This window comes from Bombus huntii, chromosome 12 (genome assembly GCF_024542735.1).
Source record: "Bombus huntii isolate Logan2020A chromosome 12, iyBomHunt1.1, whole genome shotgun sequence".
NCBI classification, from domain to species: Eukaryota; Metazoa; Arthropoda; class Insecta; order Hymenoptera; family Apidae; genus Bombus; species Bombus huntii.
Window position 1 is genome coordinate 4,747,601 of NC_066249.1, and position 27,123 is coordinate 4,774,723.

At 47.1% G+C, this 27,123-nt stretch overlaps 1 protein-coding gene across 4 annotated transcripts; it reads right to left on the minus strand.

The window, feature by feature from the left end:
* Positions 1–3,666: 3,666 nt before the first annotated feature.
* Positions 3,667–26,931, minus strand: LOC126871698 (synaptogenesis protein syg-2). Of its 4 annotated transcripts, none has more exons than XM_050630779.1 (12): positions 25,883–26,931; positions 9,893–10,052; positions 8,048–8,259; positions 7,856–7,966; positions 7,566–7,781; positions 6,378–6,674; positions 6,161–6,291; positions 5,937–6,096; positions 5,563–5,865; positions 4,840–5,301; positions 4,539–4,748; positions 3,667–4,398 (listed from the first exon to the last, which is right to left on the minus strand). In XM_050630779.1, exons 2-12 carry the CDS (start codon positions 9,934–9,936, stop codon positions 4,355–4,357), a joined length of 2,190 nt encoding a protein of 729 aa, XP_050486736.1. In that variant the 5' UTR covers positions 9,937–10,052; positions 25,883–26,931; the 3' UTR covers positions 3,667–4,354. The 4 variants fall into 4 exon arrangements, with proteins under 4 accessions (XP_050486736.1, XP_050486734.1, XP_050486735.1 ...); XM_050630777.1 differs by lacking the exon at positions 25,883–26,931 and adding an exon at positions 14,571–16,529; XM_050630778.1 differs by lacking the exon at positions 25,883–26,931 and adding an exon at positions 14,571–16,526 and having other exon boundaries at positions 4,846–5,301.
* Positions 26,932–27,123: the final 192 nt, after the last annotated feature.

The following is a 27,123-nucleotide window of genomic DNA, read 5'->3' on the forward strand; positions in this document are numbered from 1 at the left end:
ACGCAAATGAATTAACGAGGATATTCATTACGTACGACCTTTCTCAAAAAGCTAGAAGGTAACGTTCGAATAATCGTTCGAGTCGATCGTTCTTTCTCGATCCGTCTGTATCAACGATAAATATCGGCGAGATCGGTAGTCCCGTTTTATCCTTGCGATTCGTGCGCGGTACAATTCTTTAGTCTTATCGAATTTGCGCGTAATCCAAGGCTATGAAAAGCATTAGAAACTTTTATCGATAATTTCGAACGGATGCGGTCAAGTTTTAATGGTATTAAAGTAAGTCCTCGAACTCGAACACGGTTGCATCGATACGGTAAACACGGTGGTGCACCATCGGCTGTGTACAAACGAATCTTCCGCGCTAAAATTAAATGAAATCCACTGTGCCACCGTCGCCGCCACCGCGTTTCAATTTCTCGTCGTGGGATTGCTTCTAACTCTACGATTTATAATAATTTATGCGCCATAAATATAATAGTATTGGACATTGAGATAAAGGTAATTTCATTGGATGTTCCATACTGTGTCTGTACTATTCTTAGCACTACAAATTATATTCATCATCCGTGGGGTAGCCATGAATTATTTAACGAAGACTATATTGCCGTAAATGGCTGCAATTATTTTAGGTACATGGTTGATATCGGTTAGTGGAATATAACGAATACACTATAACTATTCTGATTCGATTAAACGAACTAATCCCCTGAAAATTATGTGGTCCAGCGTAACGCAAACCGTAGAGTTTCTTTAAGCTAATATTGGGTTGGCAACTAAGCGATTGCGGATTTTGTCATTACCACCTAATGACAAAATCCGCAATCACTTAGTTGCTAACCCAATATATTTGTACGACGAGTGGCGGTGGCTCGTACGGGTAATCGTTCTTTACGCCAACAAGGACTTTCGTAGAAATTATTTCCCGTCTATTTTTTCTTTGTCGTGCACGTTTTCGGCGAACGATCGGCGAAAAGTTGGCGAGGAATAGACATAATTCGATGCTTGGAATACGTGGCGTCAGCCCCAGCTTCGGTCATTTCACGTCGATTAAATTCCTTCAACTTTGGGGACGGTCGCAAGAGAATCAAGTCTGGAAAGTTAGGAACGCGAATGGCAAAATATCGGGCCCGTTGAAGAGTTTCGTTCTTGGCTCTTGGTCCGTCCCGCGAAACGTCGTTCCGCGAACAAATTTTTCAGCCGTTAGCCGAGACTCGGGCTAAAATTTTCCACCACGCTTTCCATGTCGTTGCGACTCTACAAACATTCCGTGACTGGTCGAAGCACCGTTTTAACTCTTGGACAGTTCGGTGAACGAAAGTAACGCGCGCCGTTCTTGAAACGAAATTATATCTCGACGGTAATTGCGCGTGCCAGCGAAATTACGCGCAATAGGAATTGGAAAGGTCGGAGGTAAGCGGCGGGAGGAACGGCTGAAAGTTGGGTGAGAACAAGGAAAATGGAAAAATTGAAAAATCTATGAATTGTTGAAAGCCACCGACGCAAATTAAAGGATTTATTCACCTCGCGGGGAGCATTTACCGCGGACGAGCGAGATTTAACCGGTATAAGCGATGACGGGGTGGCAGGTTCGTTGAAAATAACACGAATACCCCGCGGCGTTCTACGAGCGTCGTTTCCCATGACGATAACGATAATACCATGCTTGCCGCGCTACAAAGTATAACCTAATTATCTGTCCGACACGGTGGTTCCTCCGCCTCTGTACGCCTCTGTAATACGCAACTGCATTCAACCGTTACCGGTCCGCTTGCATCTTCATTATAGTGGCGAATGCACGCCGCATTTGCTTACACTTTGCCCGGTCCGTTCGTGACTGGATACGCTTGCTGTCGCCTAACAACTATGTATCTTCTCGCCAGTGAGCCCCGCTGCCTATTCATCTCGAATCCCGAAAGCCTCCACCTTTCCTGTCAGTTAACTTTATTAGTTTTCATATTATTCCCGTACTTATTACGCGATGCAACGAGTCTTGCTTACGAGGTTTTCCCTCGTTTCGCGGAATATTTCATACGAGATTGAAGTTACGCGAACCAACTTGAAACGGATTTACACGGTAGTTATACTTCTAGATCGTTATGCTATCCAACTCACTCGAATTTGTGCAGCGATTTTTTCTTCTCGTCATCGATAACCCACGAGTTTTCCAGAATACGATGAAACGCGATAAAGGGAAAAGTTGATGGTCACGCTTTAACGCGTCTGGCAATCTGTAAAGCGATTACTGCGAACGTTGGTAATGCTAATTGAATTTTTCCTGCAATTGGTTGTCGCGCGGCGGCAACTAATTCAGTGAAAATAGAATATCTGTCGCAATCGACGATACGATTATCGCGACGTTGATGAAGTTTCGACCAATGGAGCGTGTCCATGTCCGCCCCGGCACCGAAACGCGTCAACGATGGTAATGAATGTAAAGTAGCTGTTGGATCGAAGAATCATCGCGTCAAAGTTTTTTCACCTTTCCGGATGTTGAACGAGTTCCTGTCATCGAATACGATAACGATGCATCGCATTTACCTACAAATCAACGACGCGTTTACAATTACGTTTCGTAATGTGTAATACAAAGTGCGATCTATGTGTTGTTGCCAGGTAATAATTGGAATCGAACGTGTATGACTAATGTATTTGCGTACATTATATATTATATCGTAAATTTTATGTCCTTCTCCTTAGTTTGCATACGCGACGTATGTACGTGCGCGTCCAAATACCCGTCAACGTATAATTCCCGTTATAATTATTGCGACGTATATTTATGCAAGATTACTCGTAAATAACGAATAAACAGCGCACGATCAAACTTATCGTCGCGCAGTTCGTCAAAGCGAATCGACGCTTTATAACGAGCCGTTTAACGAGCGATGTTTACTAATCTCCGATTAGTTTCGATCAAAGATTAAATCGATTAGTTGCCATTACATTTTCGCGTTTCAAACTTTCCGTATCGCGGTATTCTAGCACGAATTATCGCGTAAGATAATTTTTTGATTTCCACAGCCTGCTCTTGGGAAGCGGAAATCATGTTCGCTCAGAGAGTAACGATCCCCTGAAAGGACTAAACAAATAATCCAAGTGATCGTATACATACATATAACGGGATGTTTAGATTGGCCGGTTCACCTGCTTGCAGTTGTTCGCGAACGCCTTCGGCAGGATCTCCAACACGATGCTAAAACGTTGAACTAAACGGACGGCCCTGTATTTACCGCAGAAGTTGAAGTATCACGCTAAACAATACAGTTTGTTTTCGATCAGCGCACTTTCTCGATCCTGGATAACCGGAAATATCGTATAATTTACGGGCGTCGGATGTTGTTGATTCTCATCGTCTGTTATCTATTCCGGCGAAATCGCACGATCATGATCTTTCGTCCGAATTGGAACGCTACGACCGCCAGCAAAATTACGATCTTTCGTAAAATTGTTTATTGGAGCTGCTGTCGAAACAGTGGACGCGTTATGTTTTTCAGCGATATCGCATCGCGTCGATGGTTAAACGCACGTTTTTTACCAACAATCGATAGCACCAAACATCCGGTATCGGAGGCATTTTACGTTTGGTCTAGAAACTATTTGTTCCGCTCTGAACTACGTACGCTGCATGATGGTTGGGGAGAACATACATCGAATAGACACACGCCTGATATTACGTAAAAATTTATTTGGCCGTTTAATCGCTAATAATACAATCCAGCATTTTCGTACGCTATTTACATAATTAGATAAACGTTTTCGATCTTTTCGAAATCTCGAGATATAATCTTTGAGGTTTCTTCGAAATCTCAAGATAAGATACGCCGAAATCGTTTCGTCGTAAACGCGAAGTTTTTCCGCTCATCTACGAGAAACGACAAGCTTCCGCTGAAGCATCGATTATCATAAAGACACGAGTCGATGAGTACCGTCGCGCAATTACCTATAATACTCTTATTTTTTGTTCATCTGGATGGAAGAAAATAAAAAGAAAAAGGCACAAAGAAAGAAAAAAATATGGCACGTAAATTACAGCAAGAAATGCAATAAATAACGTTCTAAAGTTCGTCATCTAGCCGACGTTTTAAAAGATACTTCCTCGAATACGATTGTAAAAAAAACAGGTACAGGAATTCTGGAAACAGTGTTAAATCACCGGAGGAAACTCACGATGCATCGTGTTGTTCTCTTCTTCTCTTATGCCTTACCGAATTACTATCCTAAATCCTAAGGAAAGAGGCACTTGTGCCCGACCGATATATACACAGCGCGTCGCGAAAAGCGTACAAGTATAGTAAACAAGGATGGACGTTTTACCTCTAACTGTACAAAATAAAAAGCAGCCTTTGGAAGATTAATCGTGTAGATCGATCTCGACTCTCTGTAGAAGATCCGGTTCTGTAAATATAAAAAGAAGCGAACATTAACTCAACTGGGATCGCAATTATATGGTTTCAAATAATTTTCAAAGATTCGAGCATTCGCGTGTTAAAACGTTTGCGAAATTTATGCTTTTCGAGAGTCGAAGAAAAGTCTACCGTTCCGATTTTCCTCGATGTACAAGCTCGTTCTTTGAGAACGTCTGCTGTCGCCCGAGTATCTGATCCTTGGCTCGATCCTTTGAGCAGAGACGTAGGTGGGGGTGGTAAAATCGTCCGGACCGTCTTTGAGCGGCGACGCGGTCCTTCTCCTGCAGATAGCCAACCCGATGATCACCCCGATACCGATCAGGATCAAAGCCACCGCACCTTCGATCCAAAATCTCGTTCGCTTTCACTCGTCCATGGACGCGTGTCGTGTGAAACACGTGAGTGTATAAATTTTCCTATATTCGATTACCTGTACCTGTCAAGGCGATCACGATGATCATATTTTCCGAGCTAGCCTTGGGAAGTGCCTTTTTCAGATCCTCCAGAAACAAGCCGTTTCTTTCGATCTTCCCGCCGATAACTTCAGCCACTCGTATATGCTCCAACAGCGCTGGCTCGCTCCTTCCTCTGTCGTTCACAGCGTACACGTATAACGTGTAATCGAAACCGGGTTCAAGACCGTGCAGCTGAAAGCTTGGCCTTGGATTTCTCTCTTGATATATCGCCGGTACGTCTCCGACCATTCCCTGGTCGCTTTGAGGCGCGTGGAGCGTCGGCGGATTCATCTGAACGACCCCGGAGTTTCTCGGTATCCCTCGAACTTCGAGCAAAAAGTATTGCGGGGAACCACCATCGGCGCCGGGCACGCAATTCACTTGCAGCGAGGTGGTTTCATTGTGCAGAGAACAGTCGAACGGTGGCTGCGGTGGCTCTGCGAATCGTAACGTTCGTTACTTTACAGAGGAACAGTGACTCGTCGTCAAAGATAATTCGAAAACTTGGTCGACAAATCGAACGGCCGTGAAATGGCGCTATCGACGAAACACGTTGAACTTGGCTTCTTAAGGAAGCTTCGTCCCTTTACCGCGAGACGATTTCAAATAAAAAGCGGAAGAGCACGCGAAAACGTCGAAGTTTCGTCGGCATGCTTTCGTGGAATTTGTTCTAGTTATCAATTTCCAAGGACACGTACTTCCGGGCACGATGTTGAATACACAAGGGGTCCTTTGTCTGCCGACGCTGTTGCTCGCCCAGCAAGCCAGAGTTCCAAAGTCGGCGTCGGTGGTAGGAGTGTACTCGAGAACGCTAACGAGCCCGTTATTCCGAGCTCTGGAGTTTGGCATCGGCAACACGTCACCGCGCGTTCCGTTGTACGTCCAAGAGAATCGCACCGCGTCTTTCGGAACAGCGTCGACTTCGCAGCGTAGCGACACCGTTTCGTGGCGACCAGCCGTGACCTCGTGTCGCTCGTAACCTGCCCTGCATCTCGGCGCGTCTATCCGGCAGAACAATCTCCGTTGAGAAAGTCGAAATTGCAGTAGTAGCAGCCGCGAAACATGTACTTACATTTCATCTGAACGAAAATCGGAGGACTCCGACCCTCTCCCACGGAATTCACCGCTTCGCACGAATACTCGCCTGCATGAGCCAGAGTGAGTACCCTCAGCGTTAACGTGTTGGAGGCTATCAGCGTTCCACCGGTCACGTCGTGCTCCAATCGATCGTCCTGAAAGGGCCCGTGATTCGTACTCCCTCTTAGAACCGAGTAATCGCGTAAAAGCTCTTCCTACCTTGTGGTACCAAATGATTCGGGTCGGAGGTGGGTTACTCTCCACGTCGCACACCAGCTTCAGATCGTCCCCTTCTCTGAGAGTATCCAGGACGTAACCGGTGGCTAGGTCGATGGAAACAACCGGTATGTCTAAACGCGAAAGTCACAGAAGCTGTGTGTCATTTTGGGAAGATATACGTATCGTTTGATAAGATGGAAAAGGAGGGAAACCTTACAGGCAACGTCCAAGATCTCAGTTTCTTCGAGCACTCCGCCGGGAAATCTGGGATTTTCGGCTCTGCAGGTTAATCTCTTGCCATTGTCGTCTTTGCCAAGGACCAGAGCCAGCTTGCTGATCGTCGAATTGCTTCTCTGCGTAGTCGACACGTTGGGATCGCCTATCGTCTGTCCTCCTAGCCTCCAGATGATCCTGGCAGCGGGAGAACTTCCCCAGGTTTCACAGCGCGCCGCGAGCGGACGCCCGGCGTAGATTTGACTGTCGATCAGGACGATCTTTACGATCGCAGGCTTCACTGCGAAACGAATCGACGATTACGAATTTCGTTCGTGCGTATACTCGATCGAGATAGCATGCCGCGAAGAAAACGCCTGCTTCGCCTGCGTTCCTTTTCTCGCTCGATCGCTTCAGCGATTCTCCAAGGATCCGCGACCGCCTACAAAAAATTGCTAGGAGGACGAGTCCTATAGCTGGTTCGAGCCGTGGCGAAAATAACGGGTCGAGGGAGCCACATGCTCGCCACTCGAACCGCGTATTTTTACTTTCAACGACAATTCCACGAAATACGACCGTCAAAGGAGTTAAGAAGAGGCCCGCGCGAAATCGTTGGAATTCATCTCGCTTCCGCCGCGGGTCACTAGCTCCAACTATATTTAAATTTCTTTCTTGTTCGTCGGCCGAGCCGCAGGACATTCGGATGAATAAGAGCGATATTTCTTGCCACGCAGGATGTCCGGCGCTTATGTTGCAACATAGGAAGCCGTTGACGTGCGGTGCGGTTCGAGCATCGAACAGCCTCGATCTGGCTAGAAATTTGAACGCCTCGCGAGAAATACGAGCGGCTTACGTAATATTTAGAAGCCGCGCGCGCTCGTAGATACGCTTTTTCCTCGGAACGACTTGGATCGTGCAAGATATCGACAGGGCGGACGCAAAAGGCGAACGCTAGGAGGAGAACGCGTGGACGGAACTAAATCGGACTAACTTGTCGCTTAAGCCGTCCGCGATCGCTTTTAGCACGCGTTAAGATTCGAAGATGCGACCTTGTGGAGCGCGCTTATTCGTTCTATTTTATTCTTGCCAGATGTTAGGCTCGCGCGCCACTCGCGATTGCCCTTTCTGAACCGCGTCGTTTGTTTCGTCGTTGTCAAAGCCAGTCGACGAGAAAACACTACGCGATACTCACGGTAAATATCTAGAGGCACTTCGCGAACGATCGGAGAGGTCATCTGCTCCGACTGAGCTCTGCATTCGAGCTTCGTGCCCCACAACGATCTCGTCACCTCGTTGATGAAAAGACGGTTCACCGTGAATTTGCTCGGGGAACCAATAGAAATTGTGTCAACGACGAAGTCCAGTATCTTACCGTCCTTCCACCATACTACCGTAGGCTTCGGTCTTCCTAAGATAAATAATAACACGATTAGGGCAACTGTGCAAGAACTTGGATCGTTGGAAAAAAGTACAAGTGTTTACCCCCAGACACCTGACAGGTCAAGTCGAGATTGTAACCTTCCAAGAAGGGTCCAGCCACTCTTGTCACCTCTCGCCCCTGAGCATCGTATATCACAGGTCTGGATGGTTCTTCTGGAAAGAGGAGAAAAACGCGAACTCGTTACGCCTGTTACGATCGAACGGCAAACGTTCTACCCTTTGGACGATACTCACCGACGAGCGTGAGATTCACCCGAAAGTTTCTCGTCGGGGAATTGATAAAATCTACCCTACATCTGAAGATTCCTTGGTCCTTGAATGTGACCTTGGTAACTTTGAGCTTAGCTCGATGGCCATCACCGATCTGAAAGTAGGTCCTCTTGCCGAGATCATCGCTGACCGCCCAATGAACGGCGGAGGCGAGATCTTTGCCTCTTGCGTCCAGGCTGCGCAGAAAGACGAGCAACGTTTTTCGATCGTCGAACACAATTTGTTTCCTTTCGCAGCGGCATCAAGATCAAAGTAGCGAGGTTACCCGGTTACCCGGAGCATTCTGCCGATCAGCAGGTCGAAATTCTTGGCTCGACAATCGACGAGTCAACGATCGGGCGAGTTGACGTTTCCGGGTGTAAAAGGAGGTGGTAAACACCGGACCGTGGACCCCCCTTGGCCAATTTTAGTGACTAACTCTAGCACGCGCATCTATTTACGGAGAAAAAAAGGATAGTTGGCAAGCACGTAGTCAGCGAATTTAGATTCACCGCGAACGGTTGACCGTTACGCAATGTCGAGGAGGAAATCTCCGCGGCAACACGACGGAAAAAGAATCAATTCGCAGTCGATTTGCTGCAAATTGTGACGCCGGTTGTAAACGTCTCGCTCTTCTCCAACTATTTCGTAACTGTACCAACTTCTTTCCCGCGCTCTTCTTCCCTCGGATTTTCGTTTCTTCTTGACGGTTGCCTGCTACGCGCCTCGTGGGGAGCCGAAGGAAAAAAAAACTGTGTCGAAGGGCACAGACCATTGGTACGAATAACCGAACTCGTAAAATCTCAAAGCCACCTGCTTTGCGTTCGTCTCGCTCGACGTCCCTCCTTTCCGGCGTATTTTTTTACGATCGCTCTTTCACGCGGAACAGACCCAGCCGCAAAAGGGATTTTCTTTTCTCTTCGAATCCACGCGTTTGCCCTTTTCCAGGAAAATTCTTTATGCCGTAATCTCGCGCTCGTACAACGATGCCCGGTTCGCGATTAATGGCTCGCCGACACTGAAACAGACCGTTCCATTTTACGGACAAACTTACAACTCCCGTTCATAAATAAACCATCCGGAATACACTGTTTACGTGTATTTGTCAGCACGAAATGACGATCCACCACTCTATTTCTGAAAGTTCGTTGGTATTAAGAAATTCCAACGGTCGATGCCAACCATCCTCGACGGTCTTTTGGTTTATTTACGTTACGCGATCTACCTCAATCCTACTTTCGGTCGAACGGTCAATCGCGACTCGTGGAGTATGCGCGATCATTTTGATTAAACTGGTCGTTGGCTGTTGAGAGTCGACGAATAAGATAGTGGTGATAAGGATCGCGGCTTATTTCCAAGAACGACGGCAGAGTCCCGACTGCATAATAGAGCAAGACGGTACAGAGGAACCCTATTTCGGATGCTTGGCTTGAGATATTTCGAGATACGATGTCAGAACAATGGCATCTAGGAATATTAAGCGTGGTCGACAAGCGACCACGCGACTCGTGCTCGAGCTTCTTCCTTCCTGATGGATTTCGCGTTAACGGCAAGTTGGCGAAACGGATGTCAAAGGAACGCGTATATCCGGTAAAATAAAGTCACGGTGAATCGATGGCTGTCGTTTATCTTTACTCTGTTCGGCTATCATTCTTTTATCGTACATTTTGCGCGACCAAAGCAGAGAAGAGAAAAGAAAAAAATGGATTTGTAAATTCGGTCCATCGTGTTACGCCAAATAACATACACGGGATTAGGATACAACAGCTAGCTTTGTCCTTTGTCCGGACGAGATAGAAGGAAAGGAATGGAATGGCGGGAGAACGTTACCTGTAAAGAGGTATCCCAGCGGTGTCTTTGAACCAAAGCACCATGTTCACGGAGTCGGTCGGTGTCGGTGGAGTGATGTCGCATGGTAATTCGACGTCTTTGCCCTCGCTGCCCCACACCAATCTGAGCGGCGCTGTAAGAGCGTGAGTCGTAGTAGACCCTTAAAAAGAAACGCAGGAAAGAATATATAAGCATCGTTACTAAGATGTTAGTTTTCGAGGGAGATTCACGGGGTAACGAAAAGAGGCCGGGACCACCCCTTTTCGTCGTATCCTCTGCTCGGTCGTTCGTTAAGGGTGACGCGAAGCGACGAAGAAAGTGGCGCTAATGAAGCGATTCCCTGGCAGCCGAACTGTCGTCGCGCACGCTTCGTCGCGTACCAGGCCACGGCACACCACCAACACAATACCAGCAAAACTCTATGACAATGCGATCCTTTTTGGCTCGCTATTGTGCTCATTACGCTACGAACTCGTCGTTTTTGCCTATTCTAGGAAACGAGCCATACGCTGGCGCACGCACTCGCGTTTCGATTAAAATAGGATTTAACCGAGTCGAGTTCGAATAAGAGACACGCCGGTAAATCTTACAAGCCGATGCCGTAGTTACAGGCAATTTCATAAGTAAGCGCGTCGTGCCGATGCTCCACTTTCTTAATCTCGCAATTATCCGCCGAGAACGCGACAAGGTTTCTCGATAGTCGACGATGGAAAATCGAGCCCAGCGCGAACTAGAGATAGCGAGTGCCAAGAGAGAACGACCGAGTTATCAATGGCATACCGCGATGTACATTAACACTGGTTCTCATATACGCACGTGCGCGTTCGTGTTATATCGTTTCTATTTTCTCCATGGGTGAAACTTGGTAACGTCGCAACGATTCTAAGTTTAAATCGCGACCGATGTAAGCAGAAAATTACGGACGATGATGCATCGCTCCGATATCGAACAACCTGCGGGATGCTCGTGATATCCAGATAGATGAATCGCGTTGACGTTTCAAAGGAAAGATCAAGAGGGCTGACTGGAGGGGCTCGCTTGCGCGCGGCCACCATTCTCTTCTTTCGCTCGTCGACGCTTTCCATTTTCCATGCTGTGTAGGTTTTTCGTGTTCGCACGGCGTAACACGATGCTGAAAGGCGAACGACCGAACCTAGTTTGTCTTCTCGACAGAGCGTTTCGTCGCCGCGTTGCGCTCGGCCAGGCTTCAATCTGTTCGTAAACCGGCGACACGCAAACGCGGTCTCGCTATTACGTAATTTGACGTGTTATTTCGATCGACCGACGTCGATATTCCATAGATCGAAATCAGAGACGAGCTAACAGATCGCGTTTCGCGGAACTACGGCGTTCAGAGAGCTTCCAAGGCTACTACTATCGTCCGAATGGAGCGTTTGTAATCAAGATTTTCAAACATCGACGCGATGTATATCCCTAATTTTGGTCGGAGAGCCGTGTGCCTGTGGTTCTTTTCCAAACAATCGTTTTCCGCTCGCGCATCGTTGCATCTCGGAATAGAATTCCGATATCCAACGGAAATTGGTAACGATTCGAAGAAAAAATCTGTACGTTAAAGTGTACTGTTATGTAAATAATGCTCGGCCGAGGGGTAGCCCTGTTATTTTTGTATCACGCTCGTTAGGAAAGCGCGCTTCCGCCGGCTTGTCTATTTTCGTGTCCCTTCCTCAGATTTCTTTCTTTCGCGTGTTTCTTCTTTTTTACCCGATTCGATGTCCATCTTTCGCGAATCGAACCGGCGAGCATCTCGAGGCGGCCATTACAGTAATCTACGAGCGACGAACACGACGAGTGGAGTAACGCGGAGTCATGACTAAGCGAGGTTGGCACGAGGCTCCATGGCGTCGGGGACCTCTGCGCAACATGGAATTAATTTACGAGTTTTTATCGGCGTCTATCCGCGGCCCTCCGATCCGTTGCTCGTGCGGGCTCGCTACGCGATACCGTGCAATTTCCTGCCTTTTGTCCCGCTCGTACAACGTATTCGAGTCTTGTCCGCCGCGGTCGGTACTCGTGGCGGTCGCGGCGGAATAGATCGATGGCATTCCATCGTTTGTCGGGCGTTTTCGTTCATAGCCTGGCTATATCTTCGCCGCTGGTCTCTAGTTCGATCGGTTTCTCATCGCTCACACGCAAAACGCCGAATGTAGCCTTTTATTACATTCGTGTCACACTCGTGCGCGTTATCTCTTTCTAATCTACCCCGCTCGGTCACGCTTTAGTCAATTTCATTCTCGCATAATTCCGCATCCTCTTGCCCCAACACCTGTTGCTATCCTGCCCAGAAGAAGTTCGATTGCCCAATAAAATTCCAACTGTCACCGCGTACGTTGCGCTTCGATCCGATGGATATTTCGGTACTTTGGAAAAGACGACACCCTAACACCGCTATTCCGTGCTTATTGAAAATCAAAGTTCTCTTCTTATATACGTAGACGTGCGACTCTACGATTGCGTCTGCGAAATAACCATCGAAAGGAGGAAAGATATTTCTGCGAGTTTGGGGGTCGGCGAAGGTCTAAAATCGATTACACGCATGAGATATGAACGACGCCAGGTTTCTGCTTATAGGTCGTAACCTTTGAAAAATGACAGGTACGGAGGCGGGTCCGGTTTGTGAGACGTTAAAAGGCCGCGTTGGAGGTCTTCCGATGGCGAAATCAAGATATTTCATTGACGGCACCGTAATTATTTAACCGACTCCTCCCAGCGTTCGCCGGGTCGATTTGTACCTGCGGCAATGCACGAATATGCGTAAGATTAAACTTGTACCGGTTTTCCAGTCGATTTTTTGGTGGTTGGTGGTCCTGTGTCGGCACTCTTTTGTAATGCGTCCGAGGGTTGCCATAGACGTAAAAGTCTGCCCGTTTGATCACTTTGTATGGTAATTTCATTGGCGCTACAAGCTCCGCGCCTCTCCGGCTCATCCGTTTTGTTATTCAAACTTGGCCCTGCGTTAAAGGCTTTCCACGGCGCTCTGAAAATTTCGACGCGCAACCGATTCCCTTCTGCTTCGTTAAATTCTTTGAACTCGGCGTACGTTCGCGCGGAGTGAATCGTGTCTCGAATTTACAGCCTCGTTGTTCGAACGATCGCGCGTCATGGTAAAATTTGTCCCGCAATTAGCGAGACGAAAAGAAAAGATGGAGAAGCGAAGCGGCGCGCGAAGAGCGGCTCGGAAGCTCGATGTGCTTTCGTTTCGCGGAAAGCGTTGCTTTTGCGGCGGCTCGTAAAACAAACATGTAAAGATCGCCGCGATACCTACAGGGGCGATGATGGATCACCGAAGAGGCAGGTCTTTCATTTACGTTTTCTTCCGCAAATATTTTCATTCGAACGAAGAAATCATCGAAGGATTTGTTATTCGCCGCAAGGACAATACCTATATATCTTAAGCCAGGCCGGAATTTGAAACACGTCGGAAGGTCCTCCCCGAATTCCTTCGAACTTTGAGTCCTCCCTGGTCGTCCGAGTCTGTCCCGTCTGTGCTCGGTTAAAAGCTATAAACGACGCTCGCGAGGACGCATTCCTTCTTGCACGAGGCACTCTAATACCGCTCGATGTTCGCGTGTTCCTCGATGCATCCTGATCTTTCGCGATTCACCATCGCGTTCCGCTCTTTTCATAAATTTCGGAAGTTAGCCGCGGCGCTACGAAGAGCTGTGAAGCTCCGTGACGGATGAAGCGAGGGATCAAAATGAAGCGGCGCCTTTTTACGGTGCCAAAAATAAATCGCGCAAATTCTTTTGCTTTGGTAGCAAGCGTGCTGTTTGCCCAAAATATCCGCCGGTAAGTTCACCGGGACCCGCTTCTTACTTTCCGATCGAAGCATCGATGACGAAACGTTGCCCCTGTTCTCTCTTCCCTTTTCGTTTCTTCTCTTTCAAGGTATATCGCGTTTTTCGAATTTCCGCTGATGATACCTCTGACAGCCTCAACCGTCTTCGTAAATTAAAGCAATAGAGAAGTTCAGTATCATCGTAGGGGAGATGGCCTATTTCTATCGGGTTGCTATATCGTCTAACGCTGCCTCGAATATACAACGAGTTTTGCTTAAGAACGTAATTTGAAATTTTGTATAGTTCGCAGACGTGGTTCTTCTTTTTCTATACTTGAACGTACCTATACGAGAGGAAGCCATTGGGCGATCGAAGGTGGACAAAATACCTGCCAAGGGGAAAGAAAACAGCGAGCAACGTCGATGACGTTGCTCATTTTATTTCGAAGCGAGTGTATCGAGAGTGGAAAATATGCCAAAAATTTGATGGTTGTGCCGCGTGCGTACGAGTTTATTCGAATTCTTCCGGTTGTTCCCGATAGGCTGAAGTGACCAAACTTTTAACTTATTTAAAATCGTGTCGAGGTCAGAGCGCTCGTTCGGTTCAAAATAAGTCTGGAACCGCTTAGCGGTAATACCGCTTTTCTGTCGATCTATTACCCTGCAGTTCGAGCAAATTTGAATCAAAGCAGTCGTATACATATACGGGAACCTCGCAAAACGTTAATTCGTTCGTTCGTTAGAAATATTCCTATTGTGAAACGCGTTAACACGGTGAATGCAAATGGAAACGGAGTCGCCTCGCGTTTCAAGACGAAGCACTTAGTAACATGCCCGTTTGTTTGTAATATGAAAGTGAGCATCCGGAAAGATGCAACGTACCTTTGTTCGAGAATTCGGGCGAATTCTCGGTAGCTGCGTCTGCCCGACGTGCTCGAAGCAGTATCAGCAAACTTGTCAGAAACACGTGTCCGGACGTGCGCCGCATCTCGAACCGGTAACCGAGAATCAGGTGTTCGAGTTGACGCGCGACCCACCAGCCACGTCCGGTCAACACCTCTCGAGACATCCGATTGCGCGCGATCCAATTGTTTCCGTGTATCGTCGGTAGCTGAATCAACGACGATCTCTCACGCGATAATTCGAGCCGCGATTACACGACGTCACTGTTCTCTCGATCGATCGGAACCGAACCGACGGCACGGAATACATTCTCGACAGCATTCGGTCGTCGCGATAATCGATCTATCGACGATCGATTTGTCGTCATATCAAAGAAGCAATCCGTTTAATAAGCAACTGTGTCACAAAAATTCCGATCGTTCGTGGAATCGTCGTCGCGTCTTATCGGAATGTTTCGAATCTCTCGAAGGGACAATCTCGAATTGATTGTTTGAAAGAAAGACGCGGCGGAAGAAGCTGCAATGGTCGAAGTCGTCGCGCGAAGATCCTTTTCTACGAACTTCCTTTCGTGCTACGCCCCTTCTCTCTCCTCGGTTGGTCCTTTTTCCGATCGACGCAAGGCGCTGTGGTCACACGTGCTCGTTATTAGTCGGAACACGTCGTCGTGCCGAACCGAAATCTTTTGATTAACAAAACGAGCCGACGTTTTTTCGCATTTGACCGACACTCGGCTCCCTCTTTGTCCCTTTTCGGACGAATCGTCCCTTTCTCCTACGCTCCTATCCTTTAAATTCCTTTCGCTTTGTCAAATTTTTTGTCGTCAGCTCGATGCGAGTGTCGTTCGTCGCGCGTTTTAGCCTCTCGATTCTCCGCGCCGAGCTCTTCCTGCGTCCTTCCGCAACGCCCCCGCAAGATTTCAACTTTGATGTCGACTGCGAAACAGCCCGCAACTCTCCTTTTTCTTCCTGATGCCTCTCTTCCTTCCTTCGAGTTTCACGCTCGTTATTCTTGGGCGGCTACCACTTTTTCCCGCGTTGCGCGGTTTTAAATTAGACCCACGATCAGGTGGCTCGATTCGTATTTTATTCTTCTCGTTGCATTTCGTGCTCCTGTGTGAAGCGTGCCTCGATACAGCTGGCGTCTGAGGCGGTTGAACTCGCTTCGATTATTATTGCTCTCCGCTGTCGTGGAATAATAACAACGCGCTGCAGATAAAGTCGAATAGCGGAGTAATAGTCGTACGTTCGATACGTTAACCGTATCTCGCGGAGAATGTCAATGAATTGTCGCATGCACTTGTATGTTGTTGTCTATAGCGTGGAGCCAAGCTACGTGGAGATAACGCGCGTCGACGAGAGGTATGCGAATCTGGCGGAACGCGAATACCGTCGAGACAAAACGAACGATACAAAAGATCGGCAAACGGAACGAGAAGAAAAAGAATATACGCGTAGCGCGCGTGTTCGCCGGTGGAAACGAAAGAAGAAGCCAGCAGCGGGGCTCGCCAACCGTTTGAGATCGTCGTCGTCGGCAGCGACTGCCACGGAACTAAAACCAAAACCGACGACACGCGTGTAGTTACCCCCACTCGTGCACCCTCCTCGTGCGGCACACGTCCATTTAACCCGGCCCCGAGGACACGCAGTTCAGCACGCACACGCGCTCGTTTAGCCACGGCCCACTCCGCTTTTCTAATGCACACGCATCTTAACGCGCGTGAACCACGTTGCACCAAGATGCACCGCGACGCATTTGTGCTAATGACGCGCGCAAAATCCACTCGGTGCCGTTCGTTTGCGCCAGCTGAAAACCCCGTTTTCTCCGTAGCCGTAACCCTACCGTTTTCACGCTTTTTGCATCGTTAATAATCGCGGGTTCGTTACATTCGAGAATCGTCCAACAAGATTTCCACGATAGTTACGGAACCTCGTTGTACGGAATCATGCGTTTGCGTTATTTGCTTCGTTTTCATCGGCCAGTGCGAGTAGTAACCGATTGCTAAAGATTTATTTCAAGGTTAGCTATTTCACGATAAATATCTGTCTTTGCGCAAATACACGCGGTACACAGAACCGCGAGGCAAAGTACGTATACATTTTCTTACATGCGTAGGGTAGAAAGGTTGGAAACGCATGCGTTCCGCTTCGCCGCGTGTCTCTCTTTCTCTTTTCCTCTCCCCCTCTCTCTCTCTCTCTCTCTCTCTCTTTCTCTCTCTCTGACTTGTTGACATGGACTGGAAAGGGACGAGACCAAGTTTGCCTCGGTGGAATAAACGCGGGGTGAATTTCTGGCGTATCATCGTGCAGACGATTACGCGAGCGTAGGGGGCTGGATATGCTGCAGCGTGTTCATCGAGGGTGGAGTCGTCGGCCGAACCGAAGGGTCAGGAATGCCCGCTGAAGGGATAAACTCGTCGCACGAATGGATGCGCGTTCGGTTTGATGGATTGCTCGAACGATCCGGCTCGTCCACCCGATCCATTCGTCGTTTCTATTAATTTTTCTTGCTACCTTCTTTCCGTTTCGTTTATTGATTCTGTGAAAACACATACTTGCGTCCCGGTATGGGTCGGATGAGAAAACAAACACCGATGGAGAACCGTGTCTTCTCTAGCCGCGGAGTTCAAGAAACACGCGTTTAACGAACGAATTAAACGCGAAGGTCGAACGAACGGTGTTTGTAATTTACAAAATCGATGCGTAGGTGGCACCTTTGTGTCCACGTGTATTTACGTTCGGCTTTCTTTTCATAATGAAAGCGCCAGGGCCGTGGATGAGAGAGGCCAAGCCGTTACTGTAGCCGGGTAGAGAGAGGCATTATACGCAGGGTGTTTCTAATGTCGCCGCACGGTTCGCAGCGAATCTATTTTCGGAATCCTCGCGTTTCCCTCGCGTCGGATACCTACACCCTCTCTTTTTCACCGAGGTCGACCACACGCACCCACGTGAATGTACGAATTGGGAATTGAGGACCGCGGATTGCTCGCAAAAACACGGACCGAACTTTGAGATCGTTGTCGTGAGCAAGAAAGCGGACAAAACGGCAGAGGAATAGGCTCGTTTCCTCAAGCTGGGTGTAAAATCTGTTGGAGATCGTACGTCGATTCGATTGGTCGCTCGAACGTCGAATCCTAGTAGCATGGTCGCGTTTATTTGCCAGCGAGAATCTCGTCAAACTTTATCCACTCGGTTAGGTACAATTGAACGCGGTCGCTGTATGCTCGAGTGCTCTGCCGGCCACTCGAAACTTTTGCTGGCCAGTCTGTATTTATTCTTTACCCAAGCTCCGCTTTTGCCTCTCTAAACTAAACAATTCCACCACTTTGTTGCTATTTCCCTTTTTTTTATCACTCATTTCGAGTGTCGTCGCGCCGCACGAACAGCTGCCTTTTATACGCTGCTAATAGACATAGGAGGCGGCTCGTTCGTAATTCGATTCGATTCGATTCACTGGGTGGGCGCGATTCAATTAGCAACGGCACGGTGCGGCGTTCCAAAAGCGATCTCTTCGATACAGCAATGTGTAAAAAGGTCGAGTCACGTGCTTCTTATCTCACGAGTCCGGTGACGAGGTTTCGAGTCGCGTGTCCGATTCGATTCGTATTTCGAGCAAAATTTTCCAGCTACGTATGTGTTGGACGAACGCGTTCGTCGTAACTGCCATTAAACCAGACCCTTCGTCATCCAGCGTCGAATACGAGTAAATGGCTGTGTGTGCAGAGCACATTAACCGGCTCCCTTTCCCTTCGATCGCGTATCTCGATTTCGGCGAGAACGAGTGCGGTTGAGAAAAGCCAGATCGATATCTAACGTATCCCTCGTGTGGATAAAGTACGTCAGGCTCGGCACTCGCGTACCACAAATAACAGAGTTATAGAAGAGACGTAATTGTCGAAAATTGGCGCGAAAATTTATGAGAGCCCGTAGGTGGTCCTTGAACGAGCCACTGCTCTCTTACGCGTCTATCGTCTCGATCGAGTCGAACGAAATTATCACTAAAGCCGTTTACGTTCGTCACACGCATACAGGATACGCATGCCACGGCTTAAATAGCCGTTTAGATAAATCCTACTTTCTATCAGCCGAGTGTCACAACACGTTTCCACCGTCGTCTAGCTGAATGCAACAATGCGATCTTCTATATATTTTAATCAACTACAGCCACCTTTAATCGTCTCTAACCATTGGCTTTATAGGGACGCGTAATCGACGGGAATCGTTGATTTTCTACGAGAGATAAGTAGATCGTATGCGGGTCAGGAATATGATATTTCCGGTGGAACGTCTTGTCTCGAGTCGTTGAGAATTAAGATATCGGACGCCTTGGTCTCGTGCGTGTCCTCGGACGCGCGTTTACCAGCCTTCAAGCTAATTTTGATCGACCTCTTCGATTTCGAAAATCAGTATACATTTCGTGCTTGCATTTTGCAACTGTCGCTAGCCCGGTTTTGCGCTCGATTCGACTGGATCCTGAGACGAGATCACGCGATACTTTTAACAGACGCGAATCGTATGAAACACCGTTGTTGGTCAGCTCCGGCACGTGTCCGTTTCAAGGTAAACAGTTCCACGTATCAGTGACTCATTGAAACGTACATTTACGTGTTACGGTGGTGTCTGGAAAGCACACTACACGGAACAAACCACGATGACTAACGAGAATCGAAAGCGGTCGATATCAATCTGAATGCGGCATTACGGAACGTCACGCGGCTCGCTTTCTGTCCATTAATATTTATGTATAACCATTCCTGTAGCTTTCCGCCGAATCGCATTATCCCCGTAACAATATCCCGCCTAGATTCTCATTGCATCGGTGTAGATTTGCTACGTCGAACGACGTTGGGACCGGTGTCGGCGTTTTCCAACGTTCGATGGTGAGAATTCGTAAAACCCCTTAAAATATTAGGTTCCACGGTACATCCGGGATATAGCCGTCGTGTAGGATGTGATCGATGCCGAATCACGGAAGATAGTCTGTCGTTATGCCTGTTACGCGTCTCGACACAGCGTCGAGACAGTTGGGGCGCACCCTAATCGCGGACCACCCTTTCATCGTCTCCACGAGGAGGACCCCATGGTTGACTCGATCGAATCTTCGGAAGTAAGATCTAACGACTCGTGCGGGAGGATGAGTCACGCTTGCCCTATCGTGACATAGCTGTATTATTTTTATGGTGTTTTCGCGTGGCCACCATGATTCACGAGGCCCGAGGCTTTTCCAGCACCCTTAGAGCGACGTATCCGCCACTACTATCCCCCTCTTCGATGACCGAGTTATATACGACTCTCTCTCGCGAATGAATCGTTCAAACTCCCAGAGCGATAGCCCATATGGAATCGTATAGTCCGCCGCTGCTAATTATTCCAGCCGGTGTGTGCGGTTTCGTTTAATAGGAAACATTTGTTAATACCGGAGGGAGTTCTCGCTTCCTAGCTCGTACATTTTCAAGGGCATAGCCTCTAACTAGCTCTTTGTCCAAGGACAAATTATTTCCATTCTGGAAACACAGCTCGAAATCCGTTTTCATTGACTTCTGAAAGCGTCCATTTCTATTATAACATGTACGTACTACGTACATATCTTGGTTTTCAAAGGTTTCGCGAACAGGATCGCGTACATTCCCGTTTTTGGTTTCTACGTAGGGAACGAGAATTATTTACTAAACAAATACAAATTACAGTCTAATACGCCGCCTCTGTACGCCAGGGACGTCGTTTAATGGAGAAATCGATTCTCGTTTCTAGTGCAGGAAACCAACGTGTAGTATTCCCGGGGGTGTAAACAAAAGACAAGAGCGTATCACGATAACTCGACGACAAGCATGGAACAAAAGCCGAGTTACGTTGTCGCTGTTTTAATCGATTTGTCGCAGAAAGAAACGAAGCGGCACCGCTTTAGCCGAGCCCTAATGCGTCGATAAATCTGGAAATGCTGGTGCACGTCCATCGGATTCACGCGTTTGTTTCGGTCGTGAACACGTGTGCGCGCACGCACGTGTCTCGATTCCGTCAGATTTCCCGTAGGCGCCGGGCTTTTTTCTTCGCGCTTAGCAACCGTCTTTTTTTTTCCTTTCTGTCGAAATTCGAAAAACTACGTAGGCAAACGCCGTTGTAAACAGATAACGGGACGATATCATCGAGAAAAGGCTAGGAGAAAGCTAATTCACCGGATGCCAGAAAAATTCCTGACCGGCAAAAAATTGGACCTGTACCATGGGAGAATTGAATTTCAATGGAGACAGCGGCAATGGTTAGCGACGGCGTGCAGGAAATCTTCGCCTCGCGAGAATTAAAATGCACTTTAACGAGGTCGCGTTGGCACATCGACGTCGACGAATTTTCGACGTCGTGTCGCCGCATTGAAAAAGAAAATTCGCGAGAACTCGTGGATTCCTCTTGAATGGAAATGGAATAATTTCAGTAGGATCGTTACGTATGCGCGCGGTCAACGATCGTCGCTGGTGCGCCTGTGGAGAGCGTCTAACGTCAACTAAAATTATTACGGAACGATTATGCGCAGCGAAATAGAAAGGAAAAATGACGCGCGAAACGAAGACAGGAGAAAAAGAAAGGAACGAGAGGAAGAAACAAAGCACGACGAGAACGAGGGAGAGGCGATTCAACGAAGATGCCGTTAATGTTGTTCTCTCTGTCTAACCTTCTGGCGCCAAGAATTCGACAACGTCGAATTCTTGGAGTTTTTCGGAGAGATATTGGCATTCTTCTCGCGTTCTAGTTACGTGTCTCGTCACTGTGACTAAATTGGACTTATAGCAAAGGAATTTATTATTTTTCCCATGGTTAAACGAGTCACGATAGCTTTCAGAAACGTTTCTTCGAAACGGAATCAACGTGTTTACTTGAGAAAATTTCGCTATTGTGTCACGGACATTTGCGTCGAACGACGCACTCGTCCAGGCAGATAAGCGAAACGAGTTTAGGGTCTCACTCGCGACTATACTAAACGAAATGTTATGTAATTCTCGCGCGCGAGGCCGGATGAAGGAAGGAAAGGCAGCGAAAGCGCCCAGTCGATTGTGACTCGCTTCCCTCAGCGAACGTCTTGAGCGCGAGCGAACGAGCTAAAGAGGGAGACTCGAAGAGACTAAAAGGAGCGGGTTGAGATCTAAGAGAAGCTGAGCGGAGGAACGTCGCGATTTTATACCAGCTTGGACAAAACATTTGCCAGCGAGCTCGCCAAAATAGAGGCATGCACCTGTCCCGTTAGAAAACGAAGATTTCTCTCTTCGTATCTCTTCGCCTCCATCTCTATCCTCGTCCCCTCTTCGCTCGTCTTTCTTTTCCTTTGCTTCCCTACCTTCAACGCGCAGCATTTGTTCGTTTTCCCTCGGCCTTGCTCGCTTCGATCGTTTTTCCTCTAGTCGCCTCTGCACCGCGATATTTCTCCCTTTTTCTTCTCCATTTTTTCCTACCCCTTCCTTTCCCTTCTTTTCCCTCCCCTTCCCCACTCTTCTCGACGATTCTCTCTTCGTTCTCACGACCGTTTTCTTCTACGCGCCCGTCTTGTATCTCCCGCGAGCGACATCTCCTTTCCCCTTTCTCGCGACGTTTCTTGTTGCTCGTGCTCGCCATAACGCTATTTCCGTCAGGCCACAGTGAAAACGTCGTAAGTCACTTAATGCTAGCTGGACATCGAGCTTCAGATATCAAAGGCTACGGTTTTAACGAGCAGAAAGAACACCGGCTCGATGTATGAAAACGATAACGAATCTTTAACCTTATTACACCGGTTACAACGCTACGAAACTTCTAGCGTACGGTATATTAGCATATGTGTGTACGTGTAACATGCAGACATAATATGTACATATTAGCTTCGACCGATTACCAGCGTAGATTCTCTTCTCTTCTTCTCGACGACCTGACCATTTAGCGACCGAATCACGTAGAGTAATCGCTCCGAGCGACGTAGTTATCGCAATTGTTTCATCGATCGTAGAACGAAAAACGCTGCGAACAATTTTTCGCGAAACGCACCTTTTAACTTTTTTCATCGCACACGAACGTAGCGTTCACGACGCGCGATTACGAACGCTTTATTCTAACGCGCGCAATTAGACGATCTAAAATTCTTGGATGTATTCTGCTCGCTTTAATCCAGAAGAGACAGACGCGTGGTTGCAACTTGGCCGGACCGGTTCATGAAACAGTCCTCTAATTGTTCACGAACTTCGCGCTTATTATAGGGTCTCGCGTTTCAAAGGAAAAACTTTGCCTAAAATGAGATTCACGCGAGTGACGAGCCAGTTTCGAGTTCTGTAATACAATTGGACGAAAAGTCAGAACGGAAAAAAGGGGTTTGGTTTCGAACATGGCCTTCGTTCTTTCTAGTCGAAAAGAAATTCTTTCTCACCGAGCCGAGACAAGCTAATAATATAATAAGCTTTTGTTTGACAGAAAACACTCCGGTCACGTTAAAAACCTTCTCCCGTCGAGCGTCCTATGGGAATGGGACCTTTCGTCTTTGTCCCTTTTTCCGTGCAACGATACGTTTCAACGATAGGCTGTCTTTCTTCGACGAGTTATCGTGGTGCCGGCGAACGGTATCAGTCAAAACACAGTATGTATCACGTGGCAGCGATCCTCGTCCATCGTGACATGGGAAATTCTTTCGAATTCAAGGACCGATTCCATCGAAGGGAGAGAAGAAGGAAAACAAGACCGGGTCGTTTTTCTTTCCCCATTGAATTCGAACGTAGAGATTGCTCGCGCGATCCTCGTCGAAGCTTAAACTCTTCGTAAAATATCTTCGCGTCGCCAAAATTTGAATCGCTCATAGGTTAATATGCGGAGCATCTAGGTCGGCTTCCGTAGATCGTGGCGCCGTTCCTGGAAGCAGTTGGTTTTGCGGTAACGTCTCACGCGCGAAGGTCGCCGCACCGAAGTTTCATCTCATAACATTTCGCATCTTGACTATCTCTCTCTCTCTTTATCTATCTATCTATCTCTATCTCTCTCTTTTTGCAGATGCGTTTCTAATTTGTCAGTCAAAGAAAGAGTGTTCAGGCAAAAACTCTCACCTCCGTTCGAACGTGGCATAGAACTTTAGACGCCAAGAGAATAACGAAGAGTTGGCGATCGCGATGCAAAATACGAGGGGATCGCAGAATACATCGGTATCCAAATATAAACGACTAAACGGTTCGGTCTACGAGCCGTCTGGTTATTTATCCCGCTTTCCCGAGATTATCCAGGGAACCCTTGACAAAGACTGTTCCGTTTGTCTCGTAGGGCCGTGATTTTGATTCGAAATGAAGACAGCCGCTCGTTTTTATTTTGACGAACACGCTTACAACATCCGAATCTTGTTTGTTTCTTTCGACACGCCAACGTACGTTATCCTCGATTTTGATGATGAAATCGCGATCAGACGACGCTTTATTGCTTGATTGGCGTTACGAGATCGTCGAGAGGATGGAAAGGCAGACCTTGGCGCGACGTTTATCTAAGCATGAAAAAGCAGAGCAGGAAGAAGCAGCGTGGGGACTCGTCGAAGCAGCGTGTTAACGTTCCTATGAAGCTATTTAATTACTAATGTCGTTGGCGAGTTAAGTAGCGGCGTCCATTACAAAAGCATTTTCCAACGACGATATAATTCGTGTTACTCCGTTTAACAAGTACTCACGACGGAGGGACGCGTGAGATATCGGCTCTGAAAGAGGTTCAGATGGTCGCAATACCATTTACGCGAGTGCCGGCACGTAGTTGGGACCACGAAAGGTAAGGTTACTTATAAATACATCCTGTTCAAAAATAGATCTCGGACTGGCGCAACTGCAAACCGCGAATCGTTCAAAACGCTGCCGGATATTCGGACAGTTTGGTGGAAACGTTCCCTTTGACGAAAGGAATCATCCATCGCAGCAGCCAGGCCGTCGACGATGCACGTACTTTGATCGATTTTCAAAATTGCTCGGTGCAAGATGTGCCATCGTCGAGGTGTATCCAAACGTCGTCGACTTCGATCCGGTCGTTCGCATTCGTTCGAATCGCTATTTTCTCGAGGAGTTTCGTCGAATAAACTTGCCGGGTCTACAGGCATTGTCTTTTTATAGGTAAATGCTCTAATGTCGGTAACGTTCGTCAGAGGGTTGGTAAAAAGCTTTTAGAGCTGAGAATTTTTTCTTTCCGACAGCCACTCGTACCCACGCGTCCTAGATACCTTTCTCGTGCCGGATGCAGGTTTTCTACTCCGTAACATGCACCGTTATAAATCAAAAACGCCCGCCATTGGTTCGTTTTCTTTCTAAGGATAAAAAGAACTGCGAAGAAGGCGGGCGAAATTAACGGACAAGTAATTAGTTGGCAGAAAATCGTTCGAGGATGGTTGAGAATGATACTCGGTATGAGATGATCTTTTCGTGATTTTATTCCGTATCGATACAGGTACCTCGTAATAGTCGTGCAACTGCAAATTGAAATGGAGTTAATTGCGTTTATCGAATAATGTGCAATTGCTGTTATCGGAGTAGGTGCGACCAATGTGAACACAGTTTGATATTTCGCTCGACGATGGAATCTCGAGTGGCATCTCGCGAAAGAAAATCGTGTAACGGAAACGACTCGTACTTGCGTTTCTGTATTGGCAGTAGATAAAACAGATCGATTTGTACTTTGTAAGAAATGTTTCACCATATCTTCGTATTTTGACGGTTCGTCGAAATGACAACTAAATGTGTAAATCCAAAGGTATTCAGGTAGCATGCGTTCGAGAGAAGTTTTCACGGCCGCGGGAAACGTTACCAACATACCGTAACGGAATCGTTGCCCGTTGTCGGTGAATAATACGGCAGAGGTTCTAATCTCCGACGCTTTTCTCGTTTATCGAACATTGCAAACGCAATTTCGTTTCTGTCGTGTGATCTTTGGTGTCAAACAGTGTCGTATTTATGCAAGTTAGCACTATGCAACTCATTGAACCGCAATGGAAGCGATATCGTATCTGCGACCGCGACTTAAAAATATGTACTTTTGCGATTACGTACTATGTTTGCCTATGCGTCAGTTTGTTCGTGCCTCTTCCAACCGACCAATTCGTAAAATCTATGATGACCGATCGAATTTTCGACTATTCTTCGCTCCTCCGGAAACGTTTATCTTCTTCCTTATTCGCGTACAGATGTTTCCAGAGGATCAAAGTTTCACGAGAAATTAAGACGTAGCTACTTAGCTGATAAAAGCGAGCTCTAGTCCCTTGCACGAAGTTCTAATTAGTGAAAATGAGATAATTGCCTTTGCAGAAGCTATAAGAGGAAAAAGAGATCTTACAATAACCAATTGCACGTTCTTTCGATTTCTTTTATCCTTTGCTACATGAACGTAGAAAGAAGGAAGTTGTTCGATCGTATTGCAAAGATTCAGTTCTTTCACTTGCACTTTTAACAATTTTTATATTCCATTGATCGATTGTTGGATGAATATATTTACACGAGCGACGTGTTACGACGATCGATTTGTAATAATCGAACGTTTAAATTTCTCCAAATGTTTTAACTCGTAAAGAATAACTTCACAGCCTGAAGCTTACTTGTCCGATATGGAGTTCCGAGCGCATAAGTTTCGAGGACTGCTGACGCGATGATTTCATTTACATAAAACATGCATATATATGTATGTATACTGCGGTAAACACAGTTGCCCGACTGAGGCGAAAGAAAGAAATTTCGCAGTTTTGTATAAAATAACAAATGAAAAAGGTGTTAATGCAAAGATCGGCGGGTAGGAAAGGTGTAACTTTGATACGGAAACTCGGGGTTAAGGAAATTGACCATGGAGTTACTTCGGACTGATAAATATGCGCGCAAAGACAAACAAGTCGATGTCCCACCGTGCGCGGTCTGCATAATTATTTCCACGGCAATGTTTTTTGCAAAGCGTTTCTGGGAATCGTATCGCGTTGTGCCTCTGATTATAGGAACGCGGTTTTTATCGCTATTTTTATTATTTTATATCTTCGCATTACATATCGGCGCGTCGTTCACTTTCGATCTGAGAATGCGACGTTCATCTTTTACAGATGTCATTTTCCGATTTGCTTCTGCCCGACGACTATTCCGTCGTCAATTTTAAATCGTACAAGATGCACGGACGACAAACGCAGTTTCCGTTGAGCACGCAAGCACGCGTTTTTAAGTCATCATTGTTACAATTATTCAATCAAATTGTTTAGAAACTAGTTAACCTATCGGATCTGCGATGCAACCATACACCACAGTGAAACTTGGCTATTCTTGGCCAACAAATCGAATTTCTCATCTCTGTGTACCGAAAAAGGAGAGAACTGGCGAACGTGCACGTTGGGAAATTACGAGGCTACAATCAAGGTACCAGGAAGTCGAGATCTATCACGAAGGACTCATCAGAAATTCTTTTTTCCTTCCACAAGGTTACAGTCGCTAGCCTCTTCTCGTTTGTATTCTAGGCGACTTTCTACTTTACGACCTGCATTTCGTGTCCTCCGATGACTCTTGTCTTTACCATTATCACGTAGATACGATTATTATTTCCTT

What these genes read in the sequence shown, in the direction of transcription:
- LOC126871698 (XM_050630777.1), bottom strand. Translation starts at nt 14,757, where the DNA reads ATGTCTCGAGAGGTGTTGACCGGACGTGGCTGGTGGGTCGCGCGTCAA. An exon ending in GCCCGAATTCTCGAACAAAG is followed by an intron (nt 10,053 to 14,570) that starts GTACGTTGCATC and finishes TTTCTTTTTAAG; the next exon opens with GGTCTACTACGACTCACGCT. An exon ending in GATTTTCGTTCAGATGAAAT is followed by an intron (nt 5,866 to 5,936) that starts GTAAGTACATGT and finishes TCTGCCGGATAG; the next exon opens with ACGCGCCGAGATGCAGGGCA.